Consider the following 21,809-nt stretch of genomic DNA (forward strand, 5'->3'; position numbering starts at 1 on the left):
CATTTAAATAGTAAGGCTAGCTCTATCTCATTTAAATAGTAAGGCTAGCTCTATCTCATTTAAATAGTAAGGCTAGCTCTATCTCATTTAAATAGTAAGGCTAGCTCTATCTCATTTAAATAGTAAGGCTAGCTCTATCTCATTTAAATAGTAAGGCTAGCTCTATCTCATTTAAATAGTAAGGCTAGCTCTATCTCATTTAAAGGACTGGAATTCTAGATCTCAGACTCATCTTCAGAGGTAACTTTTGACAGATCCATATAGGTCACGGATTTAATTAAAATTATCCATTAAATTGTGTATCCATAAGAGAACCAGTTTAGTGTTTCCCAGTGTAGCATTTTCTAAAGGGAAGAATATCACTGTAGAAATCAAAATGAAGCAATGTCTTAATATTTAAGAGAATGAACACCAGGTCTCAGCAGTGTCTTCGCTTTGCATAGCCCTTTGAATGTAATTCAAGAATGCTTTTTATTTGACTAAAGGGAACAACAACACTGGAATCTCCCCTTGGAAAACTGTCCATAATTAATGCTATGAAATGCAACTTTATATTCAGAGGTGCTAAGAGGTTTCCTTTTTGTTTATTTCTACCTAATGGCTAGGGTTTCAATAATTACGTTCATTACTTTTTATTTTTTTCGACCTGGAAATGGTCTTTGGAACACATTAATTAGGCTTTTCGAGTGAACGAATCACATTGTGTTTCCACAGGGCTGCTAGCTGGTGTATCAAATGAACTTGTTCAAGAGTGTGAAGGCTGAGTGGGTTCTAGACACAGCACCCATGCCACCTCACCCTGTCCTTTCTTTCCCCTTCTTGGATGCCTCTCCTCTTTCCCTTTACCTCCTCTTGCTGCTCTGCCTTCTCTTTCTTCTCCTGGATCTGTGTGAGGAAAGGATTTCATGCAAATGTCACTGAGTTGAAGGCACGAATGACTAAGAGACATTGAAGTGTAACCATTTCCTTGTTGACACTGAGTCCCATGATGCAACTCAGCTTTGAAAATTCAGGCCTGAGTTAGTTCCCAGTGAGAAAGGAAAATGGGAAGTAAGAGGGTTTCCCTAGCACCCTTTACACTCATACATGTAAATCTATAAAGAGCATGATTTAATAAATTCCCTATAAGTCTAGTAAAATGTAAGTTTATAGTAAAAATTACATAATGCTTTTAAGTATAATCATGCCCCTATATTATAAAAAATAAAACGAAACCAGAAAATGCTAGTAAGAAGATAAAATCCACACAAAAAAAAGTTATCTCTAGTGTCAGAAATGGATTATTTCACTTTGATTTTTTTACAAGAACAATGGATAATATTACTGTGCAAAAAAAAAAATAAATTCTCATTTCCTTTGGGAAGTGGATAGCAACAGTTTTTAGGAAGAACCTTCTGGATCTATTCAACCACAGGCCAGAGCCCCAGGAAGCTCCACTTTATGCTGAAGGCAACTCTAAGTTAATCACTGGGTGGACCCCAGTACAGAACCCTCCACATTTGTCATTTGGAAGCCCAACCAGAGGAGTAGAGCCTATCATCAAGCAGTTAGGTACCATTCCTCCAAGTGTTGAGGGTACTCCTGGATCCTATGCTATAGCCTTATCCTAGTTCATACTTTTGGGTGTCTCCCTCCTCATCGAATGCTGCCGTTGCTGCTGATATTGTCAAGAGAAGACAGTTCCGTCTTTAATGTGATACAATCTTCTTTCCACATTACCCATCTAAAATCTCTAAAATTCTTGTACTGAATTTATTTATTTATTTATTTATTTATTTATTTATTTATTTATTTATTTATGTGTATGTATGTGTGTGTGTGCATATGCACATGTACGCATAGCTATATGTATATGCATACATACAGGCATATGAATGAGGAGGATCAAAGACAGCCTTGACTATCATTCCTTGGATGCTGTCCACCTATATTTTTTCTTTTTTATTCCGAGACAGGGTTTCTCTTTGACCTGAATCTTACCAAATAGGCTAGATTGGCTGAGGTCACTGAGCCTACCTAGGGATCTTCTTGTCCTTAACTTCTCTTCTTGGATTACAAGTGTGTGCTGCGATGTCAACCTTTTTATGTGGATTTCGCTCTTCATGTTTATACTTTACTGACTGAGTTATCTACATGGTCCACCCCCACCCCTGTTGTTTTGTTTGTTTGTTGTCGTTTTGTTTTGACAGTGATACAGTGCTAACCCCACGGAATAATATGGACCTTACACTGCACAGGAGAAATAAGAAGGAAATGATCCCTTTCTTTGTCTTTCCCTACTCTGTGCTACATGCTCACAACACACCCTTGGGACTAGACCTCTTCCTTGTAGTTGGGGAGAGAAGGAGACTCAGAGCTCATGGCAACCTCTGGCCACTTGGATACAGGGGTCAGGTTTTCACATACACATACGAGGATACCGACTCCCTCCTTGGCTGCTGACAGTAATGGAATCTCAGTCACTGCAGAGGTTTCTAAGGACGCCCCTGGCTCCCCAAAGTTACTGATATCTCTTCTAACGCATTCACTAGCATTTCAGCTTCTTTCTTTTATTTAGATATTTGAATTTTTATTAGAAATTTGTATTTTTTTCTCATGCAAATTTTGAACATATTTTGATGAATGTAGATCAAAGTATTTATTTTTGCCACACTGCCACTGTGTTTTTATGGGGTTGCAAGTTCCTTCAACTCTTTCAATCCTTCCTCTAATTCCCCCCAAGGGGGTCCTGTTCTCAGTTCAGTGGTTTGCTGCTAGCATTCACCTCTGTATTGGATGTGCTCTGGATGTGTCTCTCAGGAGAGATCTATATTCAGTCCCTTCCAGCATGCATTTTTTTAGCTTCATCAATTTTATCTAGTTTTGGTGGCTGTATAGATATGGGCCACATTAACCAACAGAGAGTTACGTATTATAGATAAAGACTAGGTCTTCCTTTTAACTCCACCCTCCCGTGTTCTGTTGGCATTGGCGACTGGATTGACTCATGGGGTCCCCAAAATAAGTTCAGATGTCAATAGGACTGGGAAGGAAGTGATGGAGAAAATAAGTGTGGCAAAGGTATTTTTAACTTACCAAGATATGAGAGCAATGTTTACTCACTTACCAATTCCATGCTGAGGAGTGTTTCCTTAGTGCTGGTCATTGATACTCAAACACAGAGTATTGATCTCACAGAAAAAGGAGACAGAGAATTGAACACGCACACTTGGCAGTTTTAGTAGCTTTTAATTGTGGAATGCTTCAAGTCGGCACAAATCAGAGAGAAAGGTGGATTTAAAAACACCCCTGTGCTCAGCACCCTCAGTTACCACAGAGGGCCAGTGTTGTCTTAGTTCTCTCTATTTTGGAGTATTTGAAACAAATGCTGAACATTATTTTGTGGGGGGTTTGCTTGTTTTTTAATTTGTGCTATCTATCTAAGTCTAGGTGTGTCTGTAGAAAATAAAGACTCTTAATTTGTTTCAGTAGAGCCCTTTAAAAATAACAAGACTGGCATTACCGGGTCAGAGTTTAAATGCTAATAGTTAGGGCTTTTAGGAGTGTTATAAACAGGAGGTCCATGTACGACAATTGATTGTCAGAGTTATGTCTACTTTAATCTACTGAGTGCTCCTCTTGTCAGATTCTTACTCTCTGGCTCTTTATCTCTCCAGCCATTACTCTCAGTACTTTTTTCCCTTTCAAATGTTGTCGTTTATATGTCCTTGGTGGTGTCTAACGCCTTTCTTCTGTCCTTCTTTTCTCCACAAAGGCATTGTTGCATTTTAAGCCTTAACTGGGCTTTAGATTCAGTGGTTTAACAAAATGGATATTATCACTTATTTATATCAGGAAGAAGGCAATTCATTGCCCAAATTCATTAATTCATACAGGGCATATGGAGAATTCTTGTTTCCTCATCCTTTCAGCATTTGTTATAAGGATGAATTAATTTTATCTAGAAAAAAAAAACACTATTCCTTATTGTCTGTTTTGTCTCCCTAAAAATAGAATTTACATCACAGGGAAAGCATGGCGTGTTTGTGCATTTTCCCCTTAAGTTCTGGTTCCACAATAAACATCCTATAAGAGGTTCTGTTTGTGCATTTTTAAAATAGTCTTCATGTTAAAGAATATTGTCACTGTTATTGGTGCTTAGCGTGAACAACCTTTGTACAGTGAGCTCCTTTCAAATTGGCATCCTAATTTCTTCTGAGATCATCTGCCCTTTTCTTGCTCTCTGCCATAACAAAATGTTCAGAACCTAGCCTGTGTGCTTTATCAGATTGGAAATGCGCAAAGGCTCTCAGGGGCTCTGGCTACAGTAGGTGAGCCCAGTGTACCAGTGTGCCAAGGACAACGTGGCGGCCAGTGAACGAAATTGCTGCAGGTGGCTTTCAACTGCAGTGACAGATCATTGTCTGTGTGCTCTTTCCATTATACTAATGCAGATTCATGTACCAACATAGAGAAGAAAGCCAAAGTCTCAAAAAAAGAAAAAAAAAGAAAAAAAAACCTTTCTAAAACTTAAAACAGAGATAAACTATCTTATGAGGATGTTCTAATCATGTTTTTCTCCCATTAGGAGTTTTAGTGCTATATCACTTTAAATTGTGTATGCTATTCTTTATAGTTCATGAGTTATCTATCCTCTATCTATTGATATATCTGTCATATCTATCCATCCTCCATCTATCTGTCTGTCTGTCTATCTATCTATCCATCCATCCTCTATCATAACTGTCTTTCTATGTATGTATTGTACGTATGTATGTAACCTCCATTTATCACCCCTTCTTGTCTGTTTATTCATCCATCTAGCATCCTTCTCTCTCTTATCTATCCATCCTTCATTTATTATATGCCTGCCTGCCTGCCTATCTATCTATCTATCTATCTATCTATCTATCTATCTATCTATCATTTATATTCTACTCATCTTCTTCATCGTTACCACTATTGCAGTGGTCATTGTCAGCATCTGTCCTCTGTACATGTGAATCCCCACATATCTATCCACACATTGACCCAGGGCCATAGTGTTACTTCTCTTTCCCCTAGGATTAGAAATACAAATACTTCCAATGTAGAGTCTACATATAGTAGAGAGAATGTCTACCTTTTGTCCTCAAGCATTTTATTAACATGTTTTATATTTGAACAAAGTAAATAACAGCGATCAATGTCGATATTAAGACTTTACCACACATCTTAATAGATAACTCTCGCTCTCATAATTCCAAACTACTAGACAATCCCTGATTGCTGTGTCAGATTTATTCGAAGCAGGGCTATATCTCTGTAATGGTGGGACATAGTCTAGGAAACATGTACTTCTATCCACCAAAGACCATTTCTTCTCTCTCTTCCTTCCCACTTCAGCTTCTTTCTCTCTCAACTCTTTCCTTGTCTGTTGGATTAGTAATAAAATGGGATTCTGTTTATGATCATATTTCTTGCCACCCTGCCTTATTAAATCAATTGTTCTCTTAACAGCTTGGAGAAGCACATGTTGTCACACACTGAGGAGAGGGAATACAAGTGTGATCAGTGCCCCAAGGCATTTAACTGGAAGTCCAATTTAATTCGCCACCAGATGTCACATGACAGTGGAAAGCACTATGAGTGTGAAAACTGTGCCAAGGTACAGTGAATTTGTAGGCTACTGGCCTCTCTCTATCCTTCTCTCTTAATCCTCCACTTGCTGCACTCTGAGACAAGCCTTGAAAGCGAGAACTATAAATACCCTCAGAGAAGGAGGCCGAGTGTCCCATGCTGGAAGGCATTAGCACAGGGCATAGGAACACTTAGTGAGTATTCTTTTATTTCTGGAAGGGAGGAAGTGAGGCTTAATGGTGAGTTACAGAACTAGGTGTCAGACATCCTTGGTAAAATCCCAGTTCCTCTGCTGACTTACAAGTGTGGGGTTGTTTTATATAACCTTGTGGGGAATGAAAATTGTATCCAACATGCGACTTAACTTCTTTTAATAGTAATTTGTGAGGAAAGTTACATAAAGCTTCTGAAGGCTTATTCACGAAGAATGGGAGCCTCCAACTTTTCAGATTTTTCCACCTAATCCTTCTTGTAAATCATAACTTGGTACACACTGAGCAGCACAGGGCATTTGTCTCTGTGGCCAGTGCTGCACAACGCTGGGATGAAATGTCAGGCTCTCCTTTTGGGCCACAGAGTGGGCTGCAGCAAAGCTAACTCACAACTTGCATGGTTTTATTTTGTTTTTGTTTTCTTTCTTTCTTTTGTTTCTCTCTCTCTCTCTCTCTCTCTCTCTCTCTCTCTCTCTCTCTCTCTCTTCCTTCCCCCTCCTTCTCACAATAATCACAGAGAAGTCTGGGAATGGTTGCTTTCTATTTCCACAGCTTTTCTTATGGCAGTAGGAACATTGATGGAGTCTTGAAGGATCATTCCTGGATATGTTACTGGGTCTCTCCTATTTTTATTTAGTGAAATGCTTGTAGGAAAAGCTCCAGGTTGCTGGAAACACTGAGTTTAACCTCTGGAGGACATTATTTAAAGTGACTTGGGATGCTTCCATCAAAACCTTCCAGATCCTGTGTGCAAGGTGCCCAGATCCTGTGTGCAAGGTGCCCAGATCCTGTGTGCAAGGTGCCCAGATCCTGTGTGCAAGGTGCCCAGATCCTGTGTGCAAGGTGCCTTTATTTTAAAGGGCACTTTTAATGATAGCGAGGACTGAATTTAGTCTTTGGCCCTAGTTTCTGCAAAGGCCTTGACTATGGCCCCAAAGTGCCATTCCTTATGTAGCCTAATAACAAATGCTAATGGCTACCCCAGGATGAATGCAGAAAAATGAATCATTTCTGGTCTCTCCCTTGAAGGAGTTTCTTGCACTTTAGAAATACAGCTTTCATGTAGTCTTTGATAAAAACTAAAAAAAGGCAAGACAGAGAAAATTCCTCCTCGGGCCATCACTGGTCTTCTTTCTTGTATCTGTGAGTGAAGTTTCTGGATTAATCAGTACTCATTTCCTAGCAGGTTTTCACGGACCCTAGCAACCTTCAGCGACACATTCGATCTCAGCATGTTGGTGCCCGGGCTCATGCTTGCCCGGAGTGTGGTAAAACATTTGCCACTTCGTCAGGCCTCAAACAACACAAGCACATCCACAGCAGTGTGAAGCCCTTTATCTGTAAGTTTTAAAACACCCCAGCTGTCTTCCTGAATCTGTCTGTCCTTCAGAATGCTCTCTGCTCAACAGCATGGCCACACGAGGCCATTGCTGGTGGGAGGAGTTGGTCTCCTAGCTTTGTTATGGACCAAAAATAGAAGAGCGATTTAATGTTATAAGAAAATATTTTATAAGCAGATCCGGGGCATTTTGTGTATAATCCATGGGGTGTTTTCTTTTAGGTAAAATCAGTATCAGGTAAAGAATAGAGTTGTTTAATAATGTTAACTAATCCTAGGTCGTAGGATTTAATGAAGACAACCAGATTTGTCTCACACTGTAAAGGTTCATGGCTCTGTAAAACAGCCAAAATGCAGATATCAGTAAGCAAGATGACGTGGTTACAAACCTGTTCTGGGTCACTAGGAGCTGGGAGAGCTCCACCTGGCAAGAAAGTTTATGTTGCTGTATGTAGATTGGAGTGTATGACTGAGAGGGTAAAATGCTGGAGTGTGTTCTGGAGGGGTTGCAGTGTGTGTGTGTGTGTGTGTGTGTGTGTGTGTGTGTGTGTGTGTGTGTATGTGTGGAAGGGACAAGAGGTTCTTTCCTCCTTTGCTGTCTGCTGTTTACAATGCAGATCTGTAGTTCGAGCCATTCAAAAGAGCAAAGTATTTTCCCTTTGATGCGGGACAGGCTCCCTCTCCCACCCCACTGCACTCCAACAGATTTACAAGCTCCATGCTTTCAGGGGCATGCTTTCAGGGGACATCATCCCCTTTGCCCACCTACTTGGCACACTCCTGGACCCAGCGCTTTAATAACACACTTCAAGGCAAGGAGAGCTCAGCTCACGGTCTTCTGTTCACCAGTGCGGGTCTGTTTCTGGGTTGTGCTGCAGTAATACAGAAGCTAAACCATTTGTTCTTACTTCATCTAGGCAGCAGCTCTGGAGGCCTTTGTTCTGGAGCTGTGTGGCTGTGTAAACACAGGGACAAAGTGAGCTATGCTACCAAATTCTAAACTGATTTTGGATCCAGATATGGGTGGGATTCTTTGACTCATTACCGGCACCCGGCAACACCTCTGAGTTTCTGCTTTGGGAACTCCATGAAAACCAGCACCCCCCCCCCGCCCTGTTTGTTTGTTTGTTTATTTATTTGGACAAGCACCAATGATTTGCAGTAGGTATCTGAGGTACCATATTACTACAGGACCTGTTGGCAAGCTATCGAAGTTTCCATGCCAATATGGAGCTGCCAGAGACTAACTAGACTGTTCTTTGCCTTGACACAGCCTTCTTTTGTGCTTCCAAGAGCCAGAAGTACTTGTCTTTCCTTCTCCAGGGTACAAGAGAGTCTGCTTGGCTTAGATGTCTGTTCCCTGGGTGTAGTGAAGACGACCAGCAGATAAACAAAGGGTGCCCTGATCTCCCAGGGGAAACTGTAGAAAGCATGGGAAATTAAGTATACAATAGGAGTTTTAGATTTTTTTTTTGTCTTAAGGAAGAAAAGGAGAAAAGGAACGAAAAAGAGAAAAGAGAAAGTGAGCATCCATGACTCTAGGGCACATTTCCTTGCAAACCTGTTCGGAAGTGCTCTAGGCTTTCTGTATTAGTTTACTTCAGGCCCACCAGGCAAGATTTATGCGTTGAGGAGAAGAGCAGAATAGGTCCCAGGAAACTGATCATCCATTTCATACAAGAAAGCACAGGTTCTATTCCCTGGCTCTTGCGTCTGCACATTTGACCCAGGAATCCTGTTAAAGGAAACAGTCCCACTCACATCTCAGAGTGTCCTTCATTATTTGGCTTGAATGCCTTCTCGGCAATTATTGGTAAATTTAAATAACAGATGACTTTCTTCAAATATGAAATCTGACAGTGAACCGTGGTGCAATTACAAGTAATAGCCGTGCAATTTCAGAACAAAGGGGTTTAAGGATAGGAGTTGCCATGAGCCCGAAAGGGGGGAGGTTCACCTATGGCTGCTATCTGCTTCTCTTTCAAAGGCCACACACCATGATTTGCCCCTGCTGGTGTGTTTATGACAACTGTCTCTTATTACAGTGAACACAAGGTCTCTAGCGCTAAGGTAATTACTCATCGCCTTTACAGCAATCTCCAGCCTTCCGAAATAGAAACCACATGCTCTAATAGACAGAAAATATTCAAAATACTTCTTAACTTGTTTACGAGGGAGAAAGATGCATTGTTAACTTCAGGCTAATTCCTTGTTACTGAGAAAAATTACACTGGGGTATAGACTTCAACGTCAATTGAACCATTGACCTGGAGCCCAGTTATTGATGCCTTAGATCAAGCCTTCCAGGGTGGTAAACTAAGCTCCTGACCAAGGAAACATCACAGATTCAACGTTTTTGAGACCAGGAACAGACTCTACTTGCCCTGTAACAAAAGGTGCAACCAGACAAGTCAAGAACATCATCTGTTATTCCGACATAGACGCTGTGGATTTTTGTAAAGCCATCCTGCTACGTGAAAGAAGAGGCAACAGTAACAGTTTATTTCCAAAACATTGCAACTCCTGCATTTGTACTTGGTTAACCACCCATTAAGGCATTTTCTCATGGTACTTAGTCCCAAAGGATAGATACTTCTAAGAAGAGTGCCCTTTTATAGGTCTCATAATAAATGACTTGATAGTTCTTAGAATTGCCCAGAAATGAATCAATATACTATAGTCATGTGGAAATCTGCTATCTACCTCCACGGTGATTTTATTTAGAGTATCAAGTAATATAAATAGAACATGTATAGATAGAGCTTGTTTAAATGCTGTCAGAATAGACTGAAGAATGTACTCTGGTAGAAATCTTAAAAAAACAAAACAAAACAAAACAAACAAACAAAAAAACCCACCCTCTCTTCTTACTAAAATCCTCATGACAGTCCCTGAAATGTGGCAAAGATTTTGTTCATATTCACAGGCACACTGATGTGCAGAAATACTGTCCAGTCTTTATCAGCCGAAAAAAAAAAGCAATTGCTTAGCACTTCCTGTTTGTGGAGGGGGGAGGACAAATTTCCGGTGAGTTTTGCTTGACTGACTTCTATAAAATCCTCTTTGCATGAATTGTCTAAAGAGATGTTTTCATTGTAAGTTTTTGACTCAAGCGTTCTGCACCTACAGTCAGCGATCACTGGAAAAGCAGTAACTGTCAAATTTTATGTTTATTTTCTTGAAATCAATTTGTTTCAACAATTACCAGCAAAAAGATATCGTATTTCCACACGTATAAAACATGCACAGAAGCATTAACGTAAGCTCACACATAAAGTAATTCATCCACAGAAAAGTTTTTTTTCTTTTTTTAAATGATGCCTAGCAATTTGATCTTATAATCCTGTAAGACTCAAATTGAGTAAAGTCTTACTTGAAAGGGTGAGGGTTGCAAAGTTTGGCCTTAAAATATACTTAGAAATCTTGGCACATCTGTGAGAAGGGGGTGTGCTCCTTTATTGACAAAATTCTTAGTTAAAGGGATAGCACAGGACCACACTGGCTGCCTGACCCTTTTGGATCAGAGTTGTCCCAGCCCTCTCCTCTGCTTCCCATACTCGGCTGACACACACAGAAGTCAAGCCCCGAGATAACTGAGGAAGATACAGCAAGAAGTGAGCATGTTTCCCAAGGATGGGGGTTTCGTCTGCAGGAAGGTTACCATAGCCATTGGTGTGAGAGGAAGTCAGAGGACGTGCTCATAGTTCATGGGAACCAGCAATGCAGGATGGGCCACATTCAATTTAGCTTCCTCCGCGGGCTTAAAATAGAGCCATTGTAAATTATGTCAGTCTTTCTCAAATCATGAAAATGATTGTTAAAAGGGTCTCCCAATACACAATGCGCATTGTTGTTTGGCTTTGATGTGTGAACGATGAGAGTGCATGATATAATACCGGTGAAATGGGAGAACGGCTCCGGCCCTTCCCCACGGGGAGAGGGGATAAAGGGGAAGATCGCAGACTCGGGGGAGCCTGTTTACCCTGTCTTGGTGCACCCAGTGCAGAATGTTTTAAATGCTCTGAAGTGTTTGTGCTCAACATATCTTTAATTTTCCAGACTCTGTCTAGCGTTAGGAATCAGGTGGGAGAAGCAAGGCATTCTGGACTGTGACTTTTCCGTAAATATTTAAACACACAAATATTATGAAAAAGTACTGGGCAGCGGGGTGGGAGGTGGGAAGATATTTACATCCTCTGTGTGAAGTATTTGTGCTGCTTCACAGACGTTTGTCAGGTTGGATGCCTTGCTTTGGAATCCAGGAAAATGGTGTTTTCTGTGTTCTGAACCGCGAGATCGCTGACTCCCAACTTCTCTTCCTGGCTTCCTAATGGAAACTATTCTGGGTAAAACCACTTGTGATGCTTGCTGAATCCAGAAGCAATTGTCATAAAGCCTGAGACTCTTTTTTGTTGTTTGCACACAGGTGAGGTCTGCCATAAATCCTATACTCAGTTTTCAAACCTTTGTCGTCATAAGCGCATGCATGCTGATTGCAGAACCCAAATCAAGTGCAAAGACTGTGGACAAATGTTCAGCACTACGTCTTCCTTAAATAAACACAGGAGGTTTTGTGAGGGCAAGAACCATTTTGCGGCAGGTGGATTTTTTGGCCAAGGCATTTCACTTCCTGGAACCCCAGCTATGGATAAAACGTCCATGGTTAATATGGGCCACGCCAACCCGGGCCTGGTTGACTATTTTGGCACCAATAGGCATCCTGCTGGTCTTACCTTTCCAACAGCTCCGGGATTTTCCTTGAGCTTTCCTGGTCTGTTTCCTTCGGGCTTGTACCACAGGCCTCCTTTGATACCCGCTAGCTCTCCTGTTAAAGGACTATCAAGTACCGAACAGTCAAACAAATGTCAAAGTCCCCTCTTGACACATCCTCAGATACTGCCAGCCACCCAGGATATTTTGAAGGCACTATCTAAACACCCACCTGTAGGGGACAATAAGCCAGTGGAACTGCTGCCCGAGAGGTCCTCTGAAGAGAGGCCCCTTGAGAAAATCAGTGACCAGTCAGAGAGTAGTGACCTTGATGATGTCAGTACGCCAAGTGGCAGTGATCTGGAAACAACCTCGGGCTCTGATCTGGAAAGTGACCTTGAAAGTGATAAAGAGAAATGTAAAGAAAATGGTAAAATGTTCAAAGACAAAGTAAGCCCTCTGCAGAATCTGGCTTCAATAAATAATAAGAAAGAATACAGCAATCATTCCGTTTTCTCAGCATCTGTAGAGGAGCAGACCGCGGTGTCAGGAGCTGTGAATGATTCTATAAAGGCTATTGCGTCTATTGCTGAAAAATACTTTGGTTCCACAGGACTGGTGGGGCTGCAAGACAAAAAAGTCGGAGCGTTACCTTACCCTTCCATGTTTCCCCTCCCGTTTTTTCCAGCATTCTCTCAATCAATGTACCCATTTCCTGATAGAGACTTGAGGTCGTTACCTTTGAAAATGGAGCCCCAATCACCAAGTGAAGTAAAGAAACTGCAGAAGGGAAGCTCTGAGTCCCCTTTTGACCTCACCACTAAGAGAAAGGACGAGAAGCCCTTGACTTCAGGCTCCTCAAAGCTTCCAGCAACACCCGCCACAAGCCAAGACCAGCCCCTGGATCTAAGTATGGGCAGTAGGAGTAGAGCCAGTGGGACAAAGTTGACTGAGCCTCGAAAAAACCATGTGTTTGGGGAAAAGAAAGGAAGCAACATGGAAACAAGGCCATCTTCAGATGGCTCCTTGCAGCATGCCAGACCCACTCCCTTCTTCATGGATCCCATTTATAGGTAAGGGCGGTGGGAAGAGACAGTGGACGAGGCGAGACGGATATATGAAACACGGGTTGTATGCTATGTCATCCCAGATGCCCTATCACCTCCCAAATCACCTGTTGTTGTTGTTGTTGTTGTTGCTGTTGTTGTTGTTGTTGAACAGTGGATGAGGTTCAATCCCATGAAATATTTTAAGTTTAGAAATTGACAGATTGAGTTTGGACTTATTTTTGGATGTTTCTAGAGTTGAGGTTTTGGAATAGGCCCACAAGATAATTTTTTTTTATTATTACTATTTCAACAATACACTTGTTTTTAAACTTTGTCGGGGAGTGGAAAATATGAGAAAGTCGTCTTGAAAGCAAGTTGTCAAATGGCCTAAGAATGAGGCCCCTGAAGGATTAGCACAGATATTCGTGAGCACGAAAATGGGTTACTTATTTAGAATGACACAGACCTAGAACAGCCAGTCTTCTCTTTGTTAACCCACTGGCATGTGTTGGTATAAATACTACATGCATTCTCTAAGGGAATCTCTTAGAACTCCAAGTACGTGAAATATTAATCACAAAATGGCATTCTATTTCGAATGAGTAAATTGCTCAAAATAAGTCTATCGAATCACACCATTATCTAGTTTTCTTTAGTATGTGTAAGCATTCTACAGGTAAATCATATATGTTTCGTAGAATGTGTTTTATATACTATACTGTAACAATCACCACCAAAATAGTTTTTACTATTTGTTTTTTTAATTTTAATTTTCTTTAACTCTCATATTTATTATGCCTTTTACAGATTATAGGACTTTTCTTTTTTTTTTTTTTTTTTTTTTTTGGTTCTTTTTTCGGAGCTGAGGACCGAACCCAGGGCCTTGCGGTTCCTAGGCAAGCGCTCTACCACTGAGCTAAATCCCCAACCCCTGGATTATAGGACTTTTCAATTTGCTTTCTAATTCAAATTCTGAATAGTCTCAAAATGTTGTGGAACATGTAGACTTTTTAACTGAACCTATTTAGGATAGGATCATTTTCATAGTGTGCCTAGTTAGAGATTTGGTGCTGCTCTTTCATTCAGTAACGCTGATGGATAGCCTCTAGTTTAGTCAGTCATAGAGCTGAAAGTCCTTGTCAGTGTCCACTTCTAAAGTTTGCTAGTATGCAAAAGGCCATCCCCATGTCAACAAGGGAAACAGAAGAACCCAGTACAAAGGACATGGTAACACAGGCCTGTAATCCTCACATTCGGGAGGCTGAGGCAGGAACATCACAAGTTTGAGGCTAGCCTAAGACTAGGTAACAAGGCCATATCTAGGGAAAAAGAAGACAATCCAAAATGTCCTTGTGATACTAATTTTATGTTTCAACACCAAAACATATGTCTTCATCATCACCTCTGACCTTCTTCAGCCCATGTCTGCTGACTAGAGGTTTAAGGCTCTAGACCTTCCATTTTATGAGAGGCAAAGTCTCATGAAAAACTCTCAAGCTAGCCTTAGAGAGCCTAGGTGCAGCTTAGCCTTGTGGCCTCCAAAATTTCCTTCATGAAGTGGGCCTCTTATTGCCCACTGCGGTAAGCAAAATGATACGTGCAAAATACAGTGTGAAAAAAATTTCATGAATGCATGGCTACTAGGTTTCAATGGCATTTGTAAAATTTGTTCTTGACACAGGCCTCAAACTCCCCAGGCAGCCAAAGTGACCTTTAGCTCCTAACCCTTTTTTTCATTTCCAAAGTATTCCCTAAGTCTGGCTTTCAATCATAGTTTATATGTGTTCTTACCTAAATTTTCTTAGAAGGTAATTGCCCATGGCTGGTAAAAATGAGTCTGTCTTACTTCACTTCTCTAGATGCCTAACTGTGGGTAGGGTGCAAACCATATTTATAGTTTATCCTTCTTTTCCAAACTTACTTCCCGCCTTCCCTTGAAAGAGAGATAGAGACTATTTGAATATTTATATATCTATCTCACACATATATTGCATATAAATGTATATACTTTAGCCCAGCTTGAATATCTGCGACAGTGCCAAGCTAACATGGGAGTTCCCAGTAGGCAGATTCATGATAACTAGAGTGGGTATTTAGGAGCATTTGGTTTTTGTTAGAAAACGAATTAAATCAAGGCATCTTTGTTTTCACCAACCATTTCCAACTCATCTAATGTCTTTGCTCCATCAGGAGAGTCCTAGAGTTAACTCAGTGACTGCAGATTACCAATTCCTTTTCCACCCTTGTCATTGAGTGGGATTTTTCCATTGTGAGGTGGACTCTCTCCCTTTGAGGACATAGAAGTGCCCAATGTATCCTTTCCCAGAAGAGGCCTTCCTGTAAGTGTGTCCCAAAGAAAACTTCCATTGACTGGCCCAGTTGGATGATACCGACTGTTCTGTGATTAAGATACAAGACTGACTCTCTGAAATCTGATTTTAACCTTGCAGAGTAGAGAAAAGAAAGCTCACTGATCCGCTTGAAGCTTTGAAAGAAAAATACTTGAGACCTTCTCCAGGATTCTTGTTTCACCCACAAGTAAGTATTTTGGATTTGCGATTTCGAGCTTGTAAACTAACTTGTTGATCCTGAAAAGCAGGTGCAATGGATTGAAAGAGACTTTTAAGAACACTAGGATTTCCTGTGACGCTACCATAGAAGAACACAGGAAATTCTAACAGGACTAAAACCCTAGCTTTTTAAAAGAAAAAGTCATGGGTAGATGTGCAAAAATAACATAGCTTGGGTGTTAAGTTATTATGTGCCTTAAGTAATCATTGAGCTAAAGTGCATGTGGGAGCAAATCAGACTCAGCTAAGGAAATAAATATTGAAGTTGTCTTTTGTGTTTAAAGTTTCCTGATGCAAAGATATGGATCATAGCAACTCGTCCCAACCTCATGAAGGTCACTCCTGTCCTTTCAGTGCTTAGATAAAAACAGGAAATGAGTCTACCTGACAAGTTGTTACCATAGAGGGTGAAGGAATTTATCTAGACACCACTGGGCATTCCAGCAAAGGTCTGTAATTGCACAAGAATTCACCACAATACACAGAGCTATTTACTGAATGGATCCAGGCCCATTTATCAAAGGACATACAGTTTCTCTTTGCAAAGGGGGCACACTGAACAGTGTGCTTCATCTCTGGGTCGCCACCCATTTAATTTTCTTTTTTGAAGACTGGTTTACATATTAATCCACAGCTAGAGTGTCATATTGAAAGAAAAGACAATGTCTGGAGTCTGCTTTTTTAAGCTCACATTTCATTTTGTTGTAATTTGTGTTTAAATGATGCAAGCCCTCATCTTTAAAGACACTGAAGATTTTAAGAAAGTACCTGACAATTTAGTACATAAATTTGTTCTATTGTAGCATAGCCAAGCCATAAATGATAGTCCTTTAAGTACACTAGTGAAAAATCTCTTCCATTTATGTAGCAAATGCATTAATTTGTCTTGGGATAGGAATCTTACCTTTCTCTCGTGCTCTTAGCTTTTCAATTGTCTTCCCTAATACTGAAACAAGCCTGGGAGAGCAGAAATCCAAACATCTGTGTTAGTTATATATAAAAACTTATTTTTCTTTCAAAATTCTCACTCTAATCTTAATCGAAAAAATATATGCTTAGGTATCAAAAGTTCCAGAAACATTCCACCATGTATTTTATATAGGAAGTTTAAAGACTGATACTGTTTACATAACCTCTCCACAGAAAGAGCCACGTGCTGAAGCAGTGAGTGTTTATCAGTAAATATTTGATATTTATACTGGCCTAATAACACTTGTAAGGGTTCACAGCCTAATCAACTTGAATACAAAATGCCCTAGGTTTCAGACATTGCGTGGAAAATACAACTCTCTTGATATTTTCTTTTCTAATTACAAGCAAAAGCACATGTGAGTTTATATTATTATATACATTTAATGATAGTGATCAGATTGCTGGCCTATTTTTTATTATGCAAAAAGTCTAGCAATGAAGCAAAATTGCTAAATTAAAGTAAAAGGCTGAGTGCTCTAGGGCATGATAGAATGAAGGAAACAGGACTAGAGTTCAGAGTCTTTGAGCAGATCCTTCTATCTGGCTACTAGTTTTCTTATCTATGCAATCTTTCTGAATGTGCTGATTTCAAGGTGCCCATGGCCTCTAAAAAACAATGGCTAGTCTTGGTAATTGTGTCACTTAATAAAATTAAGCTCATTTACCAATAATTACATGTCTACAGGACTGTTATAAATGTGAAATTTATGTATATTTAATAAGATAATATTAAAGGATGTGCTATATTTTTAATATTCTCAAAGGTAACAACAAATACAACAGATAAGGTCTGTGTCCATTGCTCCCAGCACAGTGATGGCCCCTCTTGCAGACCCTCTTAGGCATGCCATGATAACACAGCAGGAGTGTATTTCCTTCCCACTCAGTGTCACATTTTGGTGTGTAGACTGCCTGTTGCTACGTGCTGTTGTTAGGCCCCAGGAATGACAACAAAAATTAATTTGCAGTACTTAGTGTGTCCCAGGTCCTACAAATCAGAGTGGATTCCTGCCATTCTGGATTCAGTCTCTGTATGATGCCAATATCATATGTGATGGGCAGTGGGGACTACCACAGGGACTACCACAGGAAGAAAGGATGTAGATATTCAGGGTGCCTAATTCACAGGCTATTTCCAGACTACAGAGGAACACTGTTTAAAGTGCTGTTCTTGCAGTTTTAATGAGTGATACTTAGGTGAATTCCTGGGATACACACAGGAGAAGCTCAGCTCTATCTTCAGGTTTACTGTCTTTGGAGAGGTCTGTTCTTTCAGAAAACTTTGTTCATGCCCCAGTGTTTTGTTTTTGCGTTTGTCTTCGTTTTGTATTCTTTCAATTCTACACTAACCTTAACTAATAAAACCAAGGGTTTGGGATTAGGAGTGACTGTGGCCCAAAGTGTTTTTAGTATTTATAATTAGCAAAAGTGCTTTGGTTTTGAGGAAGATTGTTTAGTTCTTTAGGTTTAATAGGAGAACACATGGGTTTATAGGGTAACTGTAAATGGCCAGGTTTACCCAGAGGGTGTATCTGACACTGTGCCTGGTCTCTGAAAGGACCTAATGGAGATCCTTAGAAATGGATGCACAGGTCTCCCAAGGTTAGGATAAAGTCACTGTAGTAAGCCTCTCATGTCCTCTTCTACTTCCCGAGCCATGGTGTCGCCATGTGCCTGGGGCTGTTTAGAGGTTGTTATTGTGCCCTTGGCATGGCCTTACTGTGTAGTTGTTGTAAGTCAACACAGAAAGGCTAGCCCCTGCTATCAGGGCTTTCCATGATTTAACAGCTAAATGAATGCTTGGGTAAGACCATTTAACAGCTCTTCCCTTTTAAAATTCATTGAAACATATTTGGGAGTTGCTGACATTCACTGTCTGTTTTGCAGGCTATCACACAACAAAGACAATATCACATTCTAAGATTAGATTTCTATTGGCACATTTTCTCAGTTGCTTTAGAGAACTGTGAAGACATACACCAAGTTTGGCTAATGTCAAAGAGAAGCCAAGTTTTATATTATTTTAAACACAATCCCTCCACACAACTCAGTCTTTAGACAATAATAAGAGAATAAGTCAATACGTATTTATTGAATTTTACTATAAGACTGTTAGCCTATTTTCCTGCTTATAGCATTACAATGTTTTAAATCGTGTCAACATACTTAGAACATCTATGCTCACATATGCCCAAATTAAGAGCTAAGTCCTTAGAGTCTAAGTTTCCCCACTCAGTACTTGAAGAAGCAATTTGTGCTATGAGGCCATTGGAAGACTCCAGCTTTTGCTTCTCTTCATCAGATAAAGAAGTTAGTTGACTATAGGAGTAATGAGCGATGCTTTCCCTAGATATACAGTTGAAGGTTATCCATGGTTCTTTAGAATGAATTCTAATTTTGAAAAAGAAAGCATGGCCACGAATAGACAGGGTAGAGAGAGTGTGTTGCTGAGAGATACCACAGACTATCTACCTCTCTAGTTCCTGGTCAGGGTATCTTCCATTCATGTCACAGATCATTGGGAGTGAAGTAAAAACCCTTGATGATTATAACCTCATCGAAGTGGCTATGATCCATGGTTTGATTTTCTTGCACTTTTGATAACTGTACTTGGTTATTGTCACACGTGATTTTTATAGATCTGATGTTTTCCCATCTATATCAGAGACCTTTTGCCTAAACTGTCCCTTTTTATTCACTTGCTAACATTGCCTGCCCATGCCTCTACTACATTTTGAGGAACTGAGGATCAAATAACACATTCCAGGTTGTCACTTACACACTGCTGGGGGACGCACACACGTCCTTTGCCTTTCATATTCTATTTTGCTTTCCTATTGGCATTGGCACATCTCTTAGTTGTCACCAAACTCATGGAAATATGGAATGTTTCTTCTAACTGATATTTTCAAGGTGATAAACTTTGGAAAATCATCTCAGCCATGGAGGCGTTCCCTGAAGATTGTGACCATAATTGTCACAAATAACTAGAACCTTTTTTATTCCTTCCTCCATATTCTTGTATTCTGAGGACCAATAACCGAAGTCCCTTACTACCAAGCATGGGATTCCAAACAACAATGTCAACAAAAAAATTATTTTTTTATTATCTAATTATTCCCATTTTAGTAAATGCCGTATTTTCCTTATTGACAGGATAGAGATACAAAGTCTGGATTATGACAAGAAATTACCTTAAATGAAATGGAAACAGAATCTGGGAAGGTTGGGACCGTAGTTTTGCAGTGAAGAGCAAAAAGGGAAGAATTCTTTGCCTGATGACAGATTCTGTAGCACAGAATAGGTAGCTTTCTTAGAGTGATGGCCATTCTGGTTGCTAACCAGGCTTGGTTCAATGATTAACTTTAGGAAGTAGAGGAAACGCAACAGTGCAATACATAGATTTAATTTTCATTTCTAGAACTTTTACTCAGGATAGAGTTACATGATAAGTAAAAATTATCAGATTAGAATAAATGCTCATTTCTCAGAGGAGAGATTTCAGTAAAGATCCAACACAGAAGTAATTTTTTTTTTCTGTTTCAATTTTGCTACCAGTTCCCACTACCTGACCAGAGAACATGGGTAAGTTCCTTACATTTTTGACTAAAGTAATGTAGTATTAAAGAGAATAGTGGTTATTCTGAATGCTGGGCAGACACAAATCTAGAGCTGTCCATGACACACTAGGGGTGAAGCACACAATTTCCCTGCTCATCCAACAGCAGAATATTCTCAGTAGAGTGGGGCGTTTAATGAACTGAAAATGACGTATGTGACGACTTTATTTGTTAAATCACACTCATTCCTCATGATTATATTTTAATATATATGTCCTTCTATGGACTCCATATGGGGAGTTTTGAAAAGAATAATTAAGTCGAAAACGTTATCGTTTGGGGACAACATATTACAGACATTTTTGACAAAGCCTCCAGCAGTGTAAAACCGGAACTTGTGTAGAAACACAAGCTGGCCATGTGGCTCCAGTTCCTTTATCCTGAGGCAGAAATTTTCCTGCTGTTTGGAGACAGATATAAAACTAAACTTTTCTACCTAAGTACCGAATGAACTTTTCAGAACTAGGTCTCATTTCTGTAAATTTTCGCCTCGATGTATAAGTAAATCTGGTTTCAGTTTGTGAAGCAAGGAGCAGGCTTATTTCTTTTATACAGAAAGTTGAACATGGAAGGGAGAACCTTTATTTTATATTTCACTCTGAAATAGAACTTGGTGGATGGGAAACATGCATTTCCAATTTTCCTTAAAGTGTTTATGTGTTTACATCGTCACTCAAAATGACCTGCTTCATAGGGATACAGACAATTTCAGGGTAGTCTGGGTATCCTAGAGTCGTACAGTTTCCCATCTAGGTAGAATAAGTTGGCACCTATTTATTTCTTTGATCTAAGGTTAACTATTCTTTAGCAGGAGTTTCTCCATTTTCTCTGTTGTGTAAGATGTGACAAACTGCGAATTCACCATTTTTGGACATCTAAGGATTAACCTCATGCACTTATAAAGCCTAAAAATACTAGCAGTGAGGGGAGAGCATGAGAGAGGGTTGGGGCACCATTGAGAAAGCGTGCAAGCCACTTCTTTAGTTGTGCTAAGTTGCACAGCAGTGGGGCTCTCCTCAGAATAGTCTCTCCACTTGTTGCCTGCTTGAAGCTCAGGATGCTGAGTTTGTCATTGCAGACACTGGTCAAGCCACTGAGCAGCTGGGCTTCCTCTCTGCGTTACCACCATAATGTCTGGAAAGACTCCGTTCCACTGAGTCAGTTTTCAAGGCTGGGCTTTACACTTGTGTTATAAAGTGGATACTCGCGATAAATATGGAAGACGCAGGCCTATAATTCCCTATGGCAAATCAACTGTCAGTGATTTTGCCATCATGACTGTTGAACTTGATTCACCAGTGAGATAAACATAAAATACGAGTATTTACTTCTCCCTCAAATGACCATGGTTTTGAGGTTTCTCAAGATTATCAAGTAAACAAATATAGAAATCAACTGACTCCACAAACTTTCCCATCCTGCTATTTATGAATAGCTAGTTATTTTATGACAAAGTCATATGTAATCTAATTGGGAATCATTAGTTCATATAATTCATTGTGTGCTTGGACAGATATATTATTTCCCACAATCAGGTTATCATCACTTTAATAGTTTTGATGAGAAACTTTCCAGGACTTCAGTTATCGTCACTCAGATAATAAATATTAAGCTAAGTACTTGCATCCACATTGGAGGATTTTTAAAAAAAAAAAACTTATTTAACTCTGACTAGGGGCATAGATGAGTTTGGTGTTGGAGCTTGGGAATTGTGTCTAAATAGTTTGCGTCAGTATAAA

General features: G+C 39.9%; 1 protein-coding gene across 17 annotated transcripts in view; it reads left to right on the forward strand.

Annotated features, from left to right (window-relative positions):
- Mecom (MDS1 and EVI1 complex locus) overlaps positions 1–21,809 on the forward strand; it is a 555,238-nt gene that overhangs the window by 513,707 nt on the left and 19,722 nt on the right. For 5 of the 17 annotated variants that reach the window (XM_039101974.2, NM_001389282.2, XM_039101973.2 and 2 more), the window contains 5 exons: positions 5,479–5,626; positions 6,994–7,150; positions 11,576–12,932; positions 15,359–15,446; positions 20,009–20,035. In XM_039101974.2, the coding sequence (XP_038957902.1) occupies positions 5,479–5,626; positions 6,994–7,150; positions 11,576–12,932; positions 15,359–15,446; positions 20,009–20,035 (1,777 nt within the window). The remainder of the gene's footprint in view (positions 1–5,478; positions 5,627–6,993; positions 7,151–11,575; positions 12,933–15,358; positions 15,447–20,008; positions 20,036–21,809) is intronic. The other 12 variants (XM_039101975.2, XM_063281555.1, XM_039101970.2 and 9 more) reach the window with 7 other exon arrangements.

Source organism: Rattus norvegicus, chromosome 2, assembly GCF_036323735.1.
Source record: "Rattus norvegicus strain BN/NHsdMcwi chromosome 2, GRCr8, whole genome shotgun sequence".
NCBI lineage: Eukaryota > Metazoa > Chordata > Mammalia > Rodentia > Muridae > Rattus > Rattus norvegicus.